Below are 18225 nucleotides of genomic sequence, written 5' to 3' on the forward strand. Positions count from 1 at the left end.
AAGCCGCACCCTTGTATAAGCCGCAGGGACCAGAACGAGGGGAAAAAGTAGCGGCTTATAGTCCGGAAATTACGGTACATTTAATGACAATTTTACATAAATGAATACATCCAAACACGTTGTACATATTTATTATTTGCAGGAAGATATTTATTATTTGCAGGAAGAATTGTGTGTGTATTTTCCAAGCAAGAAAGAAGTTTGATCACATCAACATCGGACTAACTGACGCACTCCGCTTCGCTGCAGGTCCGCAAGCCACACACAGCCACAGAAGAGGAAAACTGTCCTTTCCCTTTAAATAATGTCAAACACGTAGCGTTACAATAACCAGGAAGATAAAGTGTTTGTCTCACACCTACTAATCAAGCATTCACATTTTGCCACAACACACATGGGGGAAAGTCCTAATTGGAAATACAGCCATATTAACTCCTAAACTGCCATTTTAACACACACCAAACCATCAGCACGCATCCAATGCTTTCTCGTGGCCACGAGAAACTTTTTATAAAAAAATTAAAAAAAATAAAAATTTATATATATATATTTTTTTATAAAAAGTTTCTCGTGGCCACGAGAAAGTATCTCGTGGCCACAAGATACTTTCTCGTGGCCACGAGATACATGTCTAAAAAAAAAAAAAATTCCCATGTCCCTTTAGGGGCTCCGTAAGTATCATATATTAATACATTAAATTATTTCAAAACATTTTACGTATTAATTACAAGCCACAAGTTAATATGTTCTACGTATTATAATTGCTGTAAAATAAAATAGAATAAAATTGTATACATTATATTACTGAAACAATATAGGATGACGGGATTATAAATAATATTGAACATAAATAGTCATATAAAATGGGATTGCTTTTACAATAAAGTTTTTCTAAAACTGTTGTGACAGTAATTTACTCATTTCAAACATACATGTAGAATACAAGTCCAAATCATAATTATTGTAGTATTTAATATATAACAAATGTATATAAAACGCAAAGTTATAATATATATATATATATATATTTTCACTTATATATATTCATCAATCATTTACTTTTTTTGCTGTCTGTCTGACAGGGAAGTACATGGCAGGCTGCACTTTATGAGCATGGCAACGATTCCATCCGTCTTTCTAAGAATTTGACACGATCAAGACGATGTCCTGGAGACGAGTAATATTCCTTTAAGGGAAGCAAACAAGCACTTAGTTCTGACAGTCTTTACTGCTGTTTTAGGACCGAGCCTCTTCTTTTTCCTCTCTATTGTGTTGTCTCGTCTTCGCCTGGAGGAAAAGTTCTCCTTTTCTTCTCGTGCCTTTTCTTTACTGGATGGACTATGAACGTCAGCGCTGACTCGTAGATTTACAGTACAGGGAAGCATGTGAGTAATAAGCTAAATACTAATGTGAGGCACTGGCATGTCTTAATGACTTAACAGGGTTGTTTATTAGATCTTTTAAACCTAAAAAAGAAGCATTGTTTGTATATCTGCTACAAAAAGAGGATTTGCGATGTTATTTAATAAAAACAAAATGCACAAGACTTTGGTTTTCGCCAGTTTATTACACATTGTGACCAAGTACAAAATACAGCTGAATTATGCAGCATAACAAGCATCGTCTGTTCTTGGGCTGGATAAAGTGGAGGTTAAAAATACACAAAAATAGGGCTTCGGTATACTCGTAAGAAGACCCAAATCTATTTCCATAAAAAAATGCCAAAAATCTATAACAGTTATACAAAACATTGAAAAAGAACGTGACGTTTTCCAAAGCACTTGAAGGCAACACATCTCAAAAAGCATTAAATAAGTCAGCACAAGAGGTGAATGGGGGTTGAGGGTTCGAACAGAAAATGAATAATTCATTATTGGATTGGGACAATTTGATCTTTATATATCCAACGGTTGGGAACAAATTAATCACACACAGAACTCTAGAATCCGTTACAAATCAAAACTCTTTTTTTCTGACACAGAGAAATGAGGCAAAGGCCACAAAACATACACACGTCATAAAGATATATGTAATATATAATTTATGAAGCTCATACTTCCTGTTAGCGTTCTACCTAATCCAACGGGGCCTCAGCAGGGGGTGACATGAAGAGGATTACGCTAAGGATGCTACTTGTAGGTCTGCGGTGGAAATATTTACATACAAGGAATACTTGCCTTATGTTGTCTGAGCCACGCGGCATAGAAATCTAGTGAGGTAAAAACATCTACGGGTTACCACGGTAACGCACATTAGAATGAGGGGTAAGCTCCTTTGGGTCCATAGGGTTGCATGTTCCATCTTGTCATGTTTTTCTGTGTTCGCTGCAAGCTGCAGCAGAGGCAACAAGGGAGTACGCACACACGCACACACACTCTGTTTAAAGGTGCTCTGAGACAATACATTCATCGTGCGGTCGAGGCACAGCTGAGGGACAGGTGGACATCTGGCGGGATGGTTTGATAGTTAGCGATCTAAGGCACTCAAATGACACCATGGCACAGCTAACTGAACAATAAAGCACCACAAAGCACGTCTGAATTGGGAAAAACAAGAAACGCACAAACTCATTCACAGTTGCACTTGAAGAAAGAAAGAAAGAAAGAAGGAAGGAAGGAAACGAGACGTGTGCAGCACTATTACCGTGACATCATGGCTACTATTTATAGAGAGAAATGTACACTTTGCACACACTGATGGCAGAAGGATGCAGTGTGGGCCGACCAGCGCTTCAGGGGTAGTTTGGGTGGGGGTCACGTCTCACATCTCCTGCAGAGGGTGGCTCATTTCGATGCGTTCCCTCTTGACCGCCGGCTCGCTTCGGGACACGTCCGCCTCGCTGCCCAGGTCACTCATCTCGTCAGAAAAGGACACGTCTGAAGGAGCAGGAAATGAGAGCCGTAATATAAATAACATTCACACTGTAAATGATAACATTCGCAATATGAATAACATTCACACTAAAATAACATTGACAATATTGATAACATCCACAGTGTAAATGACATTCACACTATTATAACATTAACACAATAACATTCACAATATGAATACTAACATTCACACTAAATTACATTTGAACTATAAATAATAATCACAATATAAATAACATTCACATTCACACTATAGATAACATTTACACTATAAATAATGTTAACACCATAAATAACATTGACAGTATAAATAATAACACTGACAGTAGCAGAGAGTAATTTCACCACACCTAGTGTGTGTGTGACTATCAGTGGAACTTTAACTTTAATATATAATAACATTGACAGTATAAATAATATTGAAACTATATATAATAATCCATCCATCCATCTTCTACCGCTTGTCCCTTTTGGGGTCGCGGGGGGTGCTGGAGCCTATCAGCAGCCTTCGGGCGGAAGGCGGGGTACACCCTGGACAAGTCGCCACATCATCGCAGGGCCAACACAGATAGACAACATTCACACACTAGGGCCAATTTAGTGTTGCCAATCAACCTATCCCCAGGTGCATGTCTTTGGAGGTGGGAGGAAGCCGGAGTACCCGGAGGGAACCCATGCAGTCACGGGGAGAACATGCAAACTCCACACAGAAAGATCCCGAGCCCGGGATTGAACCCAAGACTACTCAGGACCTTCGTATTATGAGGCACATGCACTAACCCCTGTGCCACCGTGCTGCCCCATACATAGTAATGTTGACACTATATATAATAACATTGACACTATACATAGTAACATTGACACTATATAATAACATTGAAACTAAATAATTGACACTATATATATAACAACATTGACACTATATATAATAACATTGAAACTAAATAACTGACACTATATATATAATAACATTGACAGTACTGTATATATAAAAACATTGACACTATAATAACTTTGACACTATACATAATAACATTGACAGTATATATAATAACATTAACAGTATAAATAATAACATTGAAACTATATACTGTATAATAACGTTGACACTATATATAATAACATTGACACTAAATATAATAATGTTGACACTATATATAATATTGAAACTAAATAACTGACACTATATAGAATAACATTGACACTATATATAACATTGACACTATATATAGCAACATTGACTGTAAATAATAACATTGGAACTATATATAATAACGTTGACACTATATATAATAACATTGAAACTAAATAACTGACACTATATATATAATAACATTGACAGTACTGTATATATAAAAACATTGACACTATAATAACTTTGACACTATATATAATAACATTGACAGTATATATAATAACATTAACAGTATAAATAATAACATTGGAACTATATATAATAACGTTGACACTATATATAATAACATTGAAACTAAATAACTGACACTATATATATAATAACATTGACACTATATATAATAACATTGAAACTAAATAACTGACACTATATATATAATAACATTGACAGTACTGTATATATAAAAACATTGACACTATAATAACTTTGACACTATATATAATAACATTGACAGTATATATAATAACATTAACAGTATAAATAATAACATTGAAACTATATACTGTATAATAACGTTGACACTATATATAATAACATTGACACTATATATAATAACATTGACACTAAATATAATAATGTTGACACTATATATAATAACATTGAAACTAAATAACTGACACTATATAGAATAACATTGACACTATATATAATAACATTGACACTAAATATAATAATGTTGACACTATATATAATAACATTGAAACTAAATAACTGACACTATATAGAATAACATTGACACTATATATAACATTGACACTATATATAGCAACATTGACTGTAAATAATAACATTGGAACTATATATAATAACGTTGACACTATATATAATAACATTGAAACTAAATAACTGACACTATACAGTATATAATAACATTGACAGTATATAAAATAACATTAACAGTATAAATAATAACATTGAAACTATATACAATAACGTTGACACTGTATATAATAACATTGACACTAAATATAATAACATTAACTGTAAATAATAACATCGAAACTAAATAACTGACACTATAAATAATAACATTGACACTATATATAATAACATTGGCAGTAAATAACATTGACAGTAAATAACATTGAAACTAAATAACTGACACTATATATAATAACATTGACATTATATATAACTTTGACAGTATAAATAATAACTGACACTATATATAATAACATTGACACTATATATAACTTTGACAGTATAAATAATAACTGACACTATATATAATAACATTGACACTATATATAATAACATTGACAGTATAAATAATAACTGACATATATATTAACAGAATTTCTAGGCGCAGTCAGGGCATTGAGGGGATCCGGTTAGGATTAGGTCTCTGCTTTTTGCAGATGATGTGGTCCTGATGGCTTCAGCTGGCCAGGATCTTCAGCTCTCACTGGATCGGTTCGCAGCTGAGTGTGAAGCGACCGGGATGAGAATCAGCACCTCCAAGTCCGAATCCATGGTTCTCGCCCGGGAAAGGGTGGAGTGCCATCTCCGGGTTGGGGAGGAGACCCTGCCCCAAGTGGAGGAGTTCAAGTACCTCAGAGTCTTGTTCACGAGTGAGGGAAGAGTGGATTGTGAGGTCGACAGGCGGATCTGTGTGGCGTCTTCAGTAATGCGGACGCTGTATCGATCCGTTGTGGTGAAGAAGGAGCTGAGCCGGAAGGCAAAGCTCTCAATTTACCGGTCGATCTACGTTCCCATCCTCACCTATGGTCATGAGCTTTGGGTTATGACCGAAAGGACAAGATCACGGGTACAAGCGGCCAAAATGAGTTACCTCCGCCGGGTGGCGGGGCTCTCCCTTAGAGATAGGGTGAGAAGCTCAAAGTAAAGCTGCTGCTCCTCCACATGGAGAGCAGCCAGATGAGGTGGTTCGGGCATCTGGTCAGGATGCCACCCAAATGCCTCCCTAGGGAGGTGTTTAGGGCACGTCCGACCAGTAGGAGGCCACGGGGAAGACCCGGGACACGTTGGGTAGACTATGTCTCCCGGCTGGCCTGGGAACGCCTCGGGATCCCCCGGGAAGAGCTGGACGAGGTGGCTGGGGAGAGGAAAGTCTGAGCTTCCCTGCTTAGGCTGCTGCCCCCGCGACCCGACCTCGGATAAGCGGAAGAAGATGGATGGATGGATATATATTAACATTGAAACGATATGCAATAAGATTGACATTATAAATAACAGTCACACTATGAATAACAATGTTCACACTATGAATGACATTCACACTATATATGATAATATGGACATTATATATAGTGAGATTAGCACTATAAAAGTTAACAATATAGATAATAACATTAAGACTATGGACATACCTTTCTCCATGAGTGCTGGCATCATGGAGCCCAGGTCACTGAACTGTGACGTGAAAGCACAAAGAAAAAAAAAAAGACTTGAGTGTTTTGGACCAATTAGAGAAGGTGTTACTGTGACGTGTTGGGCTTGCGTCACCTCCCCCATGACAGCGATGGGCGTCTCCCCGGTGGCCTGAGCCACGCGGTGTTCCACCAGATAGAACATGTACTCGTCGTACAGCAGGCGGATCAGGTGGAAGGAACCGAAGCTAGCGGCGCTGCGCAGAGTCAGGTCTCTGATCACCATGGAGCTGCAGAGGACAGGAGACACGGGTAAGCTGGAGCCCAGCCCAGCTGATTTCACCAGCCAATCACAGAGCACATGCAGACACATTCACAGCAGTTTTTCCCATCCATTCATGGGTTTGTGGCAGACCACCATGGGACTGCCCTCTGATATTTTCTGTTGTAGCACACTTCTGTTATTTACATTTATTCTTCTGTTGTTTGGATACTTGACATTAGTTTTGTGCGCCACTACAAATGTGTATTGATCCCATACCAAGTAGTTACATGGTCAGGATTGGTCACGCCAATGCTGGTACTGATGTTTGAAGTTGTTATAATCAGGCAAAAACTTATAATGGCAGTGTAACAATATCAATTACACTGTTAGTCACTTTTATTACATACAATAGTTTCAGCAAAATAGAGTCAATAAGCAAAAATCTACCACTGGCTCTGATATAAATCCGTCAGGTTTTGCACTTAAAGTCCTTCTGTGTCCACGGACTTAACTCCTGAGTTTGTAAACAATAATGAAAAGAAACAAAACGCCGTTAGTTTCGGCGATAACTAGTAGTCTAACGCGTTATTTTTTTATATTCAGTAACTCAGTTACCGTTACTACATGATGCGTTACTCCGTTATTTTACGTTATTTTTTATGTAGTATCGGCTAGAAACAGAAGATCTGAGTGTCTTTTATTGGAGAGTTGCAGTGTCGTTCTTGTGTCACAAGCCAGAGAAGAGGCGCGCTCTGTGTGTGTCTGGGTGTGGGTGTGGGGAGGGGAGGGGGGGGAGGGGGCGTGTCTGTGTTTACTAACAACAGAGCCGCAGTCGAGTTTCTTAACATGGAGATATTCTCCCTTCTTTTCTTTTGTCGAGCACAAAGAAAATAACATTTTGGTTTAATGTAAGTTGTGTCTTGGATCAAAGACTGCCCAAAACAGCAATTCAAATCTGCAGAGACAGCTACAAAAGCAACATGCTTCGACGAAGCTAGTAAAGAGAGACACACTTCACCTCCACCTCCAACAGCGGCTGGATTTTAACGGAGGCACTGCTAGCCAGAACAACATTGATAGAGCCATTACAGCGTATGTGCTAGAAGACATGCAGGCTATTTCTACAGTGGAGGCACCCGCTTTCAGGCAGCTAATTAGCATGATACCAGCTTCAAACGGCAAATGGTACGAAAACATTTTCCAAGTTACTGGACACAGTGGACAGTGAGCACATAAACATGGAAAGCAAGCTACAAAAATTACTCCAAACTCTGCCTCTGCTCATCATTCATCACTGAAGGTACACACACTCTGTCAATTCTCTTATATACTCTTTCATTCTAGACTTCTAGAGTGTTTGATTATCACATCACTCTAAATGTATAGACTATAAAGTTCACAAACATAAAGAGGGATCCTAGTAGGCCAGGCCAATCTTTCCTTTTCTCTAAACTAAAACTGGGGAAATGCATAGATTGTTCTGGGCGTCAGTACAGTGTTAATCTCATGAAGACATGATTTTATTTCAGAATTCCTTGAGAGAAAAAAATGCCTGGTTAGGCTTTGTGTATGTCATGTGTGCCTTCCTTGGGTGAAGCCAGGTTTACAGCTATGTTGTTATTATGCTGTTTGTTACTTATGTATGTTATGTTGCAGCCATTTAAAATAGTTTTGTCAATTTGTTCTGGCCTGAAATAAATTGGCCCTTTGAAACATATCTTTGTCTTTGTGTGTTGTATGTAGAGCACATTGTTTGTGTGTTGTATGTAGAGCACATTGTTTGTGTGTTGTATGTAGAGCACATTGTTTGTGTGTTGTATGTAGACCACATTGTTTGTGTGTTGTATGTAGACCACATTGTTTGTGTGTTGTATGTAGAGCACATTGTTTGTGTGTTGTATGTAGAGCACATTGTTTGTGTGTTGTATGTAGAGCACATTGTTTGTGTGTTGTATGTAGAGCACATTGTTTGTGTGTTGTATGTAGAGCACATTGCTTAGCAGACTTCAGTGATGCAAATGCATGTCAAGTTGATCAACACATTGTATTATTCTCCAGTGCAATAACAATACTGAAATGAAGGCTAAAAGGGCATTAATGGGAGCTTTAAAAAAAAAAAGAAGTAACTAAATAGTTACTTTTCACAGTAACGCATTACTTTTTGGTGTAAGTAACTGAGTTAGTAACTGAGTTACTTTTGAAATAAAGTAACTAGTAACTGTAACTAGTTACTGGTTTTCAGTAACCAGCCCAACAGCAAACAAATGCTCTTAGTTTGGCTTCTGACGTATGCAGTAACATATTGTGTCATTTCCCATTGTATTATTTTGTCAAAATTATGAAGGACAAGCGGTAGAAAATGGCTAATAAATCTATTTATTCATTTACTATCTGGTTGTTTTCTGTTTTACCATGTTCTATCTACACTTCTGTTCTAATGTAAGAAGCACTTATTCTTTTGTTGTTTGATACTTCACATGGGTGACACCATACATTTGGGTATCGATCCGATACCAAGTAGTGACATGGTCATACATTGGTCATATTTAAAGCCCTGATGTGTCTCGGGACGTATTTCCTGGGTTCATAAAACAAATCTTATATTTTTTGCAAACCAGTAATTGTAGTCTGCAAATGATGTGTTGTTGTTGAGTGTCGGTGCTGTCTAGAGCTCGGCAGAGTAACCGTATAATACTCTTCTATACCAGTAGGTGGCAGCCGGTAGTTAATTGCTTTGTAGATGTCGGAAACAGCGGGAGGCAGTGTGCAAGTAAAATTGTGTCTAATGCTTAAACCAAAAATAAACAAAAGGTGAGTGCCCCTAAGAAAAGGCATTGAAGCTTAGGGAAGGCTATGCAGAACGAAACTAAAACTGAACTGGCTCCAAAGTAAATAAAAACAGAATGCTGGACGACAGCAAAGACTTACTGTGGAGCAAAGACGGCGTCCACAATGTACATCCAAACATGACGTGACAATCAACAATGTCCCCACAAAGAAGGATAAAAACAACAGAAATATTCTTGATTGCTAAAACAAAGTAGATGCGGGAAATAACGCTCAAAGGAAGACATGAAACCAGGGGTGGGCAATTAATTTTTACCGGGGGCCGCATGAGCAACCCGAGCACTGCTGGAGGGCCACATCGACAATATTTCAATTAAATTTTGCTCAATATTATTTTGATATATACCGTAAGATAAATAATAATAATAATAATAATAATTAATAATAATAGTAATACTTCAACATAGTGTGTGTAACAGCATTCCATGACTAATATAAATAAATTAACATTAATAATAAATGACAGTAAAATAAGCACACGTATGACTGAGGAGTCATAGTGTAACTTTGTGTGGTGTTTGAGTTGTCCGACTTTTTGTGTGGCCATAAACGCACCAGTGGTTTAGTGCTATGCGTGTTGGTGACAGATGACAAGTTTTGGCCTGGTTTGTACGGCAGAAAATGACTAGTTTTTCGAGATAGAATTGTTTTACTCATGTTTTTGGTGTGGTTATGTCCGAATATAAACAGTTTTGCTCAATAAAGTGATCGATATAATTCCTGTCCTCGAAGCATCTCGATAGACGTTACAATAATTGAACGGTGTTCAATTGAACGGTGTTGACGAACACCGTTAGGGCCGCTTGTTGTCACTGTCACTCAAAGTTGCATTGCAAAATTACATAGAATAAATATGTTTATTTTGTTTAGAATTCAGATGGGATTTGATTTGGTGCGCGGCATATATTTGCTGCGCGCAGCAGACGCTTGAGCAGTGCGCAATTGCGCAGGCACGCACCTTAGAGGGAACGTTGCTTGGCAGTCCATGTCTTGTTGGAAACACGTCATTCTTCATCAACTTTTCTCTTTTTAGCGTCTCGGGTGTAAACCGTGCATCACTTGTCGCTGCATGTGCACCTTCACTCGCAGGTTACACACGGACACACGCCCATAAATAATACTTTTCAAAATAAAAGCAGCACAGTTGTATTGCCTCACGCGGGCCGGACAGGGACGCACAAAGGGCCGGATGCGGCACGCGAGCCGCAGAATGCCCAGGTCTGCATGAAACCGCTACAGGAAAATACCAAAAAAAAGAGAAAATGCCACCAAAATAGGAGCGCAAGACAAGAACTAAAACACTACACACAGGAAAACGGCAAAAAACTCAAAATAAGTCACGGCGTGATGTGACAGGTGGTGACAGTACACCTACTTTGAGACAAGAGCTATAGTGATGCATGCTTGGTTATGCTTTAAAGTCATTTCCAACAATTTTTACTGTCAACTGAGTTTCGTTTTTTAATGTTTCTGCTGGTGGTGTGCCTCCGGATTTAAAAAAAAATAAAAAAGGTGGAAAAACACTTTTAGAGCACCGCTTCAGTGTTTAAGGCTTGGGTTTAAAGCAAAAACTACTTAATCTTAATATTGTTTCTGCTTGCAAATGCTGTTTATGTGTGTTGTTGACTAACATGCGGCGTGACTTGTATGCTAGCATTGTCGATGAAAAAAAAAAAAAGTACCGGTATTTTTCAAAAGCAGTTAGTACCTTTTTAAATCATTTGTACTGGTATACTGTACAACTTGCGTGCATGTATTTCTAATGATACCAACAACAGATCAGATTTGCACAACCTAAAGCGAATACTTTGTTGAAGCACCTTTTGTCTTTTTGGGTTGGCGTCAACCAACATGTTGACTTGACAACATTTGCAACAAGTATGTCAGATTGTGAGGGTTGGTGACAAAGAAGAAGAAGCAGTAAGTACCTGTAGAAAGACCACTTCAGAAGGAACTGGCGTGCCGCTTTAGGGAAGCTGGGGCTGCCCTGGTGGGGCTTGAGGACCTGAGAGACAACGTTGTCGAGCCAGGTGGCCCACTGGTCCAGAGAACTCTGCTGCTGCAGTGTGACTTTAAAGTCCTGCTCCAGACGCTGGACCACGCTTTCATCACACTGACACACCCAGGATGCCTGCTCCTGTTACACACACACACACACACACACACAGTCAACAAGACAGCACTGCAATGAGCGTTAAACATCTGAAGGAAGCATCCACAACCTGAACGTTAGCAAAGTCCACCCGGTTAAGGTCGGAGAGCATCTGGTTGATCTGCGAGGTGTTCTGGAGGACGGCGCGCGCAGCCTGGGCCAGGTGGTTGAGGCTGGTGTAACGTCTTAGAGTCTGCGCAAAGGCACTGACCACCGCCACCTACACACACACACCAATTAATATAAGTTAATGCGGGGGGCAAATCTAGGATCAGAATTTTAAAGGGGCTTGACCCCAATGAAAATAATTTTTTCAATAAAAAAATGTTGTTGCATCACTGTAATGTGGTTATAGTTAATGGATTTGTGAATGATATGCTGAAAACTCACTCCATATATATATGTACAGTATATATTCTTTAATTACTTGTATACATCGGTACTTCTCACCAGTGCTTTGGCAAACGGCAAGCGGTGACCCAGATTGTGGAGTTTTTTTTAAAACTCAAATACTGTAGTGTATATTGAATACAATTACATTAAAGTGCAGTTTGAATTTGAGGTACTGTTAAATAATGTGTACCAACACATACAAACCCCGTTTCCATATGAGTTGGGAAATTGTGTTAGATGTAAATATAAACGGACTACAATGATTTGCAAATCATTTTCAACCCATATTCAGTTGAATATGCTACAAAGACAACATATTTGATGTTCAAACTGATAAACATTCTTTTTTTTGCAAATAATCATTAACTTTAGAATTTGATGCCAGCAACACGTGACAAAGAATTTGGGAAAGGTGGCAATAAATACTGATAAAGTTGAGGAATGCTCATCAAACACTTATTTGGAACATCCCACAAGTGAACAGGCAAATTGGGAACAGGTGGGTGCCATGATTGGGTATAAAAGTAGATTCCATGAAATGCTCAGTCATTCACAAACAAGGATGGGGCGAAGGTCACCACTTTGTCAACAAATGCGTGAGCAAATTGTTGAACAGTTTAAGAAAAACCTTTCTCAACCAGCTATTGCAAATAATTTAGGGATTTCACCATCTACGGTCCGTAATATCATCAAAGGGTTCAGAGAATCTGGAGAAATCACTGCACGTAAGCAGCTAAGCCGTGACCTTCGATCCCTCAGGCTGTACTGCATCAACAAGCGACATCGGTGTGTAAAGGATATCACCACATGGGCTCAGGAACACTTCAGAAACCCCCTGTCAGTAACTACAGTTGGTCGCTACATCTGTAAGTCCAAGTTAAAACTCTCCTATGCAAGGCGAAAACCGTTTATCAACAACACCCAGAAATGCCGTCGGCTTCGCTGGGCCTGAGCTCATCTAAGATGGACTGATACAAAGTGGAAAAGTGTTCTGTGGTCTGACGAGTCCACATTTCAAATTGTTTTTGGAAACTGTGGACGTTGTGTCCTCCGGACCAAAGAGGAAAAGAACCATCCGGATTGTTATAGGCGCAAAGTTGAAAAGCCAGCATCTGTGATGGTATGGGGGTGTATTAGTGCCCAAGACATGGGTAACTTACACATCTGTGAAGGCGCCATTAATGCTGAAAGGTACATACAGGTTTTGGAGCAACAAATGTTGCCATCCAAGCAACGTTACCATGGACGCCCCTGCTTATTTCAGCAAGACAATGCATGTTACATCAATGTGGCTTCATAGTACAAGAGTGCGGGTACTAGACTGGCCTGCCTGTAGTCCAGACCTGTCTCCCATTGAAAATGTGTGGCGCATTATGAAGCCTAAAATACCACAACGGAGACCCCCGGACTGTTGAACAACTTAAGCTGTACATCAAACAAGAATGGGAAAGAATTCCACCTGAAAAGCTTAAAAAATGTGTCTCCTCAGTTCCCAAACGTTTACTGAGTGTTGTTAAAAGGAAAGGCCATGTAACACTAGTGATTGGTCCGGCAACACCGATGCATCGGCGCATGCGTCGAGCTCATAGAGCGATACCCTGTGTCGGTGCGCGTATCGCTTTTAGAAAGTCACGTGACCGAACACGAGCTGTTTTCGTCACGTGACCGCTCGTGAGCTGGTCTGGTCACGTGACCGCTCATGAACTGTATCGCACTGACGCCTGCGCACCAAACTGTGTTTATTAGGAAGCGGTGCAATGTGTGTTGTTGACGAACACCGTTAGGGCCGCTTGTTGTCACTGTCACTCAAAGTTGCATTTCAAAATTACACAGAATAAATGTGTTTATTTTGTTTAGAATTCAGATGGGTTTGATTTGGTGCGCGGCATATATTGGCTGTGCGGCGCACGGTGTGCGCGGAGGACGCTTGAGCACTGCGCAATTGCGCAGGCGCGCACCTTAGAGGGAACGTTGCTCACAGGGCACAGAGGAGGCGTCAGTGCGATACAGTTCGCGTATCGGTCACGTGACCAAAGCAGCTCATGATCGGTCACGTGACTTTCTAAAAGCGGTAAAGGGTTTCGCTCTATGAGCTCGACGCATGCGCCGATGCATCTGTGTTGCAGGACCCATCACTACTGTTACTAGAGAGGATACAGGAATGACGGCGTGGCGAAGTTGGTAGAGTGGCCGTGCCAGCAATCGGAGGGTTGCTGGTTACTGGGGTTCAATCCCCACCTTCTACCATCCTAGTCACGATACATGTTCACATTATTTGACTGTATCTAAAAAAGATAAAAATATATTTTTATTTAAATGAAGATATAAAATAATCCTAAATGAAATACAATGACTTGGTTTATATTATTGTATATACTAAGTCATAAAATCAGTGTCAGTTGAGTCGGTCCATAGGTTGCCTGTAGGGATTTTTAATGTCCAGCAGATGTCAGTATTTAGTGACACAGTATCGACACAGTATCAATACAGTTTTGCAATGTGTCGAAACGCTTCATGAGGCCTCATCAACCCATCACTATGTAACACAGTGGTGAACATGCCCTTTCCCAACTACTTTGTCACGTGTTGCAGCCATGAAATTCTAAGTTAATTATTATTTGCAAAAAAAAAATAAAGTTTATGAGTTTGAACATCAAATATCTTGTCTTTGTAGTGCATTCAACTGAATATGGGTTGAAAAGGATTTGCAAATCATTGTATTCCGTTTATATTTACATCTAACACAATTTCCCAACTCATATGGAAACGGGGTTTGTAAAAGAAGCTTAATGATTATTTCAGGAACAAAATGTTTTTTTATGTTATATGACATGTTATATCAGAGGAGTTGAATTTTTCTAATTAAATTAGTGGGTGTGTTGATTCTCCCAGTAAGACTAATACAAACTCCTGTGAGTGCCTGCAAGTCCGCATTCAGGTCATGATTACTGGTGCGCTGCAACAGATAGTGAAACTAAAGCCTGTCACTAAAGCCGCTGCTCCTTCTAAATGTTCTTTCAACTTCTATGCTAGTTTTAGTCATAATTCGTTATTTTGTTAATCTGGAGTGCCCTTCCGAGTTGTGTAAGAGGCACAACAATGATGAAACGTTAATTATGTCGTGACGAGCCTGATTTTCCTGCGGTGGAACGGGAGGTTGCGCACATATACGGACACACACTTTGACAAAAACACACGCAAACGTTCACAAACACACACGCATAGGGTCACGGTCAATAAAGGTAGATTGTTTCGTGTAGGATTGTACCAAGCACCGTTGCTTGGTACATCCCCACATCTGCGGTCCTCTCCAAGGTTTCTCATTGTAGCCCATTGGGTTGAGTTTTTCCTTGCCCTGATGTGGGATCTGAGCCAAGGATGTCGTTGTGGCTTGTGCAGCCCTTTGAGACACTTGTGATTTAGGGCTATATAAATAAACTTTGATTGATTGAGTGATTGATTGCTTCCCTACTGATTACTACTGCGGTAACTTCTCCTTTGAAAAATACCGGTACCGTTTATGCTGCTGTGCAGCGGTGACTACAGACCGAGGCGCATGATGTTGAGCGTGTCAAAACACACACACAAAGGGCATACAAGCAATAACATCGTGGAGAGGAAGAATGTCAAAGAAACATCATTTTTTCTGGTTAATAAAGAGGGTGCGTGAAGTGCAATATGAAGGTATTTGGGCTTTGAAACTAACGATAAAGGTGAAGCTTTAAACAAGGAGGCGCCGTGCTGCAAGTGTTGCTTTAAAACACGCCTCGCCAAATGTGGCGATTAGTATTACCACATTTGTAAGTAAATATTTAAATAATAAGCATTCAGATCTGCACAAGGAGTTATAAAGAGTGACAGATTATAATGTTGTTACACCTTTCCAGCTGTTCGGCTCACATGCAGACGGTAGTCATGGAGCACAGGGCAGACGTTCCCTTCGGGGCCGATGTTTTCGTCTGGGTTAACACCCTTCACTTTACCCGGCAATGGGTCTGCTAAATTCTGCTTTCGGGTCAGATTGACAAGGCCGCCGAGTCGTGACAATCACTTAATTATTAGTTTTGCAGGCCACATCCAGACCCCTTCATCACTCTGCTGTGCAGTGCACATGCTACCTCTCTCTCTCTTTACTCGCCCACTTACTCACTGACGTCACTCAGCCAACACATTGCCATTCTTGCAAACACACATACGCTACTCTCATGAGTTAACCAGCTCCCCAGTTGTGCACATGACGATAAGTAGACGCGCACACAGCTACTTAGCTTGATGCCAAATATTAGCGGAGCTAAAACCGCCCAATTAGCTTCAACTAATGCAAGTGAAATGACTGAAGTTTGTAACAAATTCCTACAATTTGTATTTTACCTCTAACAATGTGTGTTTTACCTGCTACATGCCTTATCTTTGCACTTTTATCAATAGTTTTGTTTTTAGTATTTACTAATAATTGTATTGTTATTAAAGCACAGACCAGGATTGGCAACCATAAATCATGAAGCATTTAATATAATGTCAATTAAGCTTTTTATTCTATTCTAACCTAATACTTGATTATGGCAGACTATATGTAACGTGCTAAATTGTAAATTGTTCTTTGAGTGCAACAAGAAAAGCCCAATGTGTTTAATGCATTTTATATTTTAACCTTTTAAAATGATTCTTTAAAATATGTTTAATGTATTGTAGATCCCTTTATTTGGAAAAGTTTTGAAAAGTATCAATATACATTTTGGTACCGGTACCAAATTATTGGTATCGGGACAACCCTAATATATATGAATCCATCCATCTATTTCTACCGCTTGCGGGGGTGCTGGAGCCTATCCAAACTGCACTCGGGTGGAAGGCGGGGTACAATCTTGACAAGTCGCCCACTCCTTGCACATTTACTACAGATGTGCTACAGACCTAATGTTAACGTCATTACTAAAAACTCATCAAAGGTTAAAAAAATATACGCAAACGCTTTTTGACCCTCAACAGCCACCATAGTATGGACGTGCTGCCCTACCCATGTAAGCTAATAACCGCTAATTAAGTAGCGACAAGCACGTAACCATACAGTAACATTGTTTTCAAATTGGCAACAATTTACAGCCTATTATTTTTTTAAATCAACACTTATTGATTCAAACGAGCTACATGAACAAACTAATTTGTAGCCGACGTGTAACAATGAAATGACAATTATGTGACATTGCCCTATCTCAGGGTAACCCAGCTCTTTTCAAATAGTGGGCCTGGCCCCCCTGGTTGGGGCACAGTGCAACGAACATGCTTTATCATTATCATGCTTTAAACCTTGCGTCAAAAAGCTGTGCACTACAAAACGTGATTATTGTAGCCATTAATCGTGACTTCCTCATTCAGGTGTACTTGTAACAGTTTTATAATCACATTACACTGTTTATCGTAGTCGTAGTGGCGAATGGGGGTGGGGGGGCGTGAAAGGTTTTCTTTTTCTGATGGTGGGCGTAACAAAAAATTATTTCGAAGCACTGTTGTAACAGTGCCCCCCCATAAGCGGTAGAAAATGGATGGATGGATGGATGTTATGTAACCCGATAGGAAATTACCAATTATCGTACCAGAGGCTTATCATTGTGGTATTTGAGGAACATTATCTACATACCTAATGTGACATAGCTCAGGACCATGTTCTACAGTATAACATTACCACAGACCACGTATAATTTAGATTATACAGCAGTTTTTACCTTTAAATCAACTAACAGCACTGTTGGAAGCGGAAGAACAGCGCCCTCGCCTGGTTGTGAAGGCATGCATGCGTGACAAAGCACTACATCTACAGTAGTGTTTGCTAACAACATTTATGATGTTTTTGGAACCATTAATCATACACAGGGTGAAATTGTTAAATGTCATATGTCTGGCAACACGGCCAAAACAATGCTTTTTACTATTTTACAAAAATGTCTCATTTTACAAAAATGTCTCATTTTACTTCTGTTTCTCTTTCTGTTTTTAATTAAGTTACAGTTTGGGGGGTAGTAATGGTTGTTTTAATATTGTTCTATACAAATAAATGAAACCTTGACCTTGCAATGCATTCTAGGAGTATCATTCCCTACACTGACACAGCTCTGTTCAGACATATAAATATTAGCAACTTATTATAAAATGTTTTACTAGTACTGTAATTC

General features: G+C 39.4%; 2 protein-coding genes across 4 annotated transcripts in view; one reads left to right on the forward strand and one right to left on the reverse strand.

The window, feature by feature from the left end:
* LOC133635287 (F-BAR domain only protein 1-like) overlaps positions 1-1546 on the forward strand; it is a 108962-nt gene extending 107416 nt beyond the window's left edge. For both annotated transcript variants that reach the window (XM_062028327.1, XM_062028328.1), the window contains one exon: positions 1083-1546. In XM_062028327.1, the coding sequence (XP_061884311.1) occupies positions 1083-1111 (29 nt within the window). In that variant the 3' untranslated portion in view covers positions 1112-1546. The remainder of the gene's footprint in view (positions 1-1082) is intronic.
* A 7-nt stretch (positions 1547-1553) lies between these two features.
* Positions 1554-18225, reverse strand: part of LOC133635290 (DNA-binding protein RFX2-like) — a 30573-nt gene continuing 13901 nt past the window's right edge. For both annotated transcript variants that reach the window (XM_062028341.1, XM_062028340.1), the window contains 5 exons: positions 11733-11882; positions 11439-11647; positions 6535-6688; positions 6399-6441; positions 1554-2876 (listed from right to left, as the gene is read on the reverse strand). In XM_062028341.1, coding sequence (XP_061884325.1) covers positions 2761-2876; positions 6399-6441; positions 6535-6688; positions 11439-11647; positions 11733-11882 — 672 coding nt within the window. In that variant the 3' untranslated portion in view covers positions 1554-2760. The remainder of the gene's footprint in view (positions 2877-6398; positions 6442-6534; positions 6689-11438; positions 11648-11732; positions 11883-18225) is intronic.

The sequence above is a fragment of the Entelurus aequoreus genome, linkage group LG19, assembly GCF_033978785.1.
Source record: "Entelurus aequoreus isolate RoL-2023_Sb linkage group LG19, RoL_Eaeq_v1.1, whole genome shotgun sequence".
Taxonomy (NCBI): Eukaryota; Metazoa; Chordata; class Actinopteri; order Syngnathiformes; family Syngnathidae; genus Entelurus; species Entelurus aequoreus.